Source organism: Haliotis rufescens, unplaced genomic scaffold, assembly GCF_023055435.1.
Source record: "Haliotis rufescens isolate VD_foot unplaced genomic scaffold, xgHalRufe1.0.p SCAF_34, whole genome shotgun sequence".
NCBI classification, from domain to species: domain Eukaryota; kingdom Metazoa; phylum Mollusca; class Gastropoda; order Lepetellida; family Haliotidae; genus Haliotis; species Haliotis rufescens.
In genome coordinates, this window is record NW_025964046.1 from 3666692 (window position 1) to 3670679 (window position 3988).

Genomic DNA, 3988 nt, shown 5'->3' on the forward strand with positions numbered 1-3988 from the left:
ACAGTATCTTATTTCTAAAAAATATCAATAAAAACGTACACGACACGGACACTAGCCGAAAGCAGGTGCTGTCAATCTGTAAACAACGAGTTGCATACTCGAAACACTGCGTGCGATCTCTCACTGTGCATAACCGATTCGTATGTCACCGTATGGAGCTTTGCCGCGGAAGTGCGCAACCAAGCACGGGGAAAAACCTGGTTATGCCAGCGCCTTTTGTTGGCAGATTGGACTTTGTCATGTTTCTTGGGATATTTAAATTCTGACGATGCCACCTAAAAGAAAACATCAGAAACTGCCTTCGGAACAAACCATACTAAAATTCTTTGGAAATGAACATGATTCAGGAGATGGGGGTGATAAAAGCCACGGAGTTGACAATGATGGAGTTGACAGCGAATGTCATCACGAAAAGCAGAATGCTAGTTCCGGTTGCATCAACACGGGTAAAACCCTGAAGTTTCAACAATCGTGGCTGACAAAGTACGCACCGTGGTTAAGACATGATGCAGAAAATCAACTGATGTACTGCAGTGTGTGTCGTGAACTGCGACTTGATAATGCCATGGCAGTTGGAACCAACAACTTCAAGACAACGACTATCACTCGACACATCACTTCTGCAGACCACCAACGATCTGTCGCTGCACCTTTCGAACAGAAAAATCTAAAAGCTGCCGTGTCTGGGGCGAAATCAAAGGAAGAACGGGCAATCGTCACATGTCTTAAAGTTGTCTACTGGATGGCAAAAGAGGGAGTTCCATTGTCGAAGTACGAAAGTTTACTGAGTTTATTAAGTGATCTCAATACACCAAATGTTGAATCTCTGAGCGTCAACAATCATGTCACCTACGCCAGTTACAAGTCTGCCTGTGGATTTCTAGATGCAATCTCGACGACTATTGACAGATCTGTGACCGAAACACTACACAAATCCCCGGTCCTGACAATATTGACCGATGAAAGCATGGACACTGCCGTCCACAATAAGTTGTGTATCACTGCCCGAGTGATAGATCCACACACCATGATGCCAGCCACAATGTTTTTGACAGATCTAAGGATAACCTCAGCAACTGGCAAAGGAATATTTGATGCCATCCAGGGTCATCTTGCGGAAAGGAAGATTCCGATCATGAAAGTATCAGGTAATATTTTATTTCAATAATTAATGAAATTATTGATATTGCAATTAATTGTGTAGTCTGACCCTTATAGTATCGCAGCCTGTATATTATCGTGATACTGGTAGACTAAATCTCATAATCCACACTCCCTTTTGACTGTCTACTAATTCACAATATTTCATGGCTTGATCGAATACAGGACTGGCTGCAGTATGTCACGGCAACTCATAACTATATACAGCAACTTTTTAAAAAATAATTTCTGGATTATATTTTCGAAATTGGTTAGAAAAGAACCCATTTGTTTGGGTGATGTCCCTTGACACAACCTATGTCGTATGTATGCTGATTATGCATTCATAACAACAAGATAGGATACCCATAACCAAGATAATAGAGTTGAGTAGCTAATGACAGGTACAAACATTGTTTATCAAACTCCCAGACGTCCCTTAAGAAAAGCAGCGTGGATCAATCCTAGATGTGTCATGCTTAAGTTTGATAAATAACAAGCACCATTTTGCATATGACATGAATAGGTTTGTAAGCGTGCCGTGTGCACCATTACGATTATTAATTAACTACCACGATAATCAATTGTCATGTTTTTTATCTGCAGGATTAGGTACGGATGGAGCATCTGTGATGACTGGAAGAAAGGAGGGGCTTACTGGCCAATTTCTGAAAGTAAACCCGCACATCATAAACACGCACTGCTCTGTTCATAAAGTAGCACTTTGTTCAGAACAGGCAGCCGATCAAGTTCCAGGTAAATTGATGTCACATGTTATATTGTAAAAAAGGTGTTATTGAAATATAATGATTAATCTGTATTGTCATTGATATACAAGGTATAATTTAATTAATGAACTAAATATAATATTGTTTTACACAGGAACAATTCTAAAAAAATAAATATAATATGATATAATAATAAATCCACACTAAATATAATATTGTTTTACACAGGAACAATTCTAAAAAAATAAATATAATATGATATAATAATAAATCCACACTAATGACTTGAAATGAGTTTTAGGTTGCTTTCATTTCATATTTCAGGAATGAAGTACTACCAGATTATTCTTGAATCCATATTCTATTACTTCAAGAAGTCAGCGTTAAGGGTGGACAACCTGTCAGCAGTGCAAAAGCTTCTCAATGAACCAACACTGAAATGTAGAGAAGTCCATCAAGTCAGATGGCTTAGCTTCTTTCAAGCCCTGGAAGCCATATACAGGACATTAGATTCTCTCCTCTCTTACTTTAGCACAGCAAGTGACGCAAAAGCACAGGGCCTTAAAAAGAAAATTGGACAAGATTTCTTCATAAGCATTACCTATGCCCTCATGGACATACTTCAACCTATCATGAAGATGACTTTATTCTTCCAGCGGAAGGATATCGATATTGGCAGTGTTCAGGTATGTAACATTCATTTTAACCTTGTATTTTGAGATTGTATTCAATGGCTGAATGCATTATAAAACTAAGCACTAAAACCTTATTGGTTCTGTTATTAGGGAAAGACAGCAGCAAAGCCATAACATTGATATTAAAAGTGAATTGAGAATGTAATTCCTATTTGGGAATTTTTAATGACATTTGCTCAAGACTTGGTGCCGAATATTGGCCTCTGAACAGGTCTTGATTGATCCTGATGTTTAATGTTGTTACAGGTACACCATAGACGTAACAGATATAATTGTTTTAGATTTTGCTAGTTTCTTAATCATGAAATGACTGTTGTTTGAAGTTGTTTTGACACTCTACGTGTCTTGATTGAAAAAAGGCAGAAATTTATGATAACTTTCATTTTTAAGTGATTTTCTGTTCACAGGCAGTGATTGATTCCTGCATTAGAGACGTTAGAGCACTCTTGGAGCCAGAGGTTGATGGGGAAGGACTGCCAAAACCAACATTCATGCACCAGCTGAAGACCCATCTATGTGATGGGTTTTTCAAAGGGAATCATGCAATCAAGAAATCCTCCTTCAGTTTCGAGAAGACCAGAGTGGACTTCATTAAAGGTCTCATCGACAACATCAACAAGAGGTACTGAAACATTATCAAGATATTTAATTAAAGCATAAAATGTATTAGTATTTCACAATAGAAATACATACATGAACATGCTGAATGTCTTAAAATATGCATCACAGTGAATGAATGTGTGGCTGTCACTTCAGCTTTACAATAGCAGATAATGATATGAGTACTCCCTTCCTGTAAAAAAGCAACACAACATATTTGATGTCAGTTTATTATTTTTTTATTTCAGATTCCCAGACAAGCAACTCATGACAAGTATGTGTGTCTTTGGCATGAGACCTGTTACCTTCTTGTCTGAGGAGGAGCTCTCTGAGTGGGGCAATGAGTCCCTTGATGTTCTTCTTGATCACTTTGCTGTTGACAAAAGTCACACTTTCAAGGATGTGTCTGGACAGAAGACATCAGTCAGCCCAGCGATTATCAACAGAGAGGAGAGTAAGAAGGAGTGGACGAAGCTCAAACAAGTTGTGAGAGTTCAAGGGTATCCCAGACACTCCACCAGTGCTCTGTGGGGCTTGGTTCAGCAGTACCATTCTGCTGACTTTCCCAATATGTTGAAGCTGGCATCATTGGTTTTAACACACCCTGTTCATACATCTGACTGTGAGAGAGCTTTCTCTGCACAAAATCTAGTAACAACACCCCTCAGAAATAGGCTATCAGCAGAACACTGTGACAGATTAATGCGTGTCATGATTCAGGGGCCACAGTTGACAAAATTTAATTTCAATTCTGCTTTGATTGAGTGGAGAGGGCAAAAAGAACGAGCAATCTTCCGGCAGAAAACGTGCACAGACAGTTGCTGA

General features: G+C 38.8%; 1 protein-coding gene across 1 annotated transcript; it reads left to right on the top strand.

The window, feature by feature from the left end:
- Nucleotides 1–268: 268 nt before the first annotated feature.
- Nucleotides 269–3988, top strand: LOC124148302 (zinc finger protein 862-like). Its single transcript, XM_048380923.1, has 5 exons — nucleotides 269–1148; nucleotides 1747–1896; nucleotides 2193–2554; nucleotides 2971–3185; nucleotides 3412–3988. The coding sequence occupies exons 1-5, from the start codon at nucleotides 269–271 to the stop codon at nucleotides 3986–3988; spliced, it is 2184 nt and encodes a 727-aa protein (XP_048236880.1).

Excerpts from the sequence above, each read along its gene's own strand:
- LOC124148302 (XM_048380923.1), top strand. The coding sequence starts at position 269 with ATGCCACCTAAAAGAAAACATCAGAAACTGCCTTCGGAACAAACCATA. Across the intron at positions 2,555-2,970 it reads TCGATATTGGCAGTGTTCAG|GCAGTGATTGATTCCTGCAT; the intron begins GTATGTAACATT and ends TTCTGTTCACAG. Across the intron at positions 3,186-3,411 it reads ATCGACAACATCAACAAGAG|ATTCCCAGACAAGCAACTCA; the intron begins GTACTGAAACAT and ends TTTTTATTTCAG.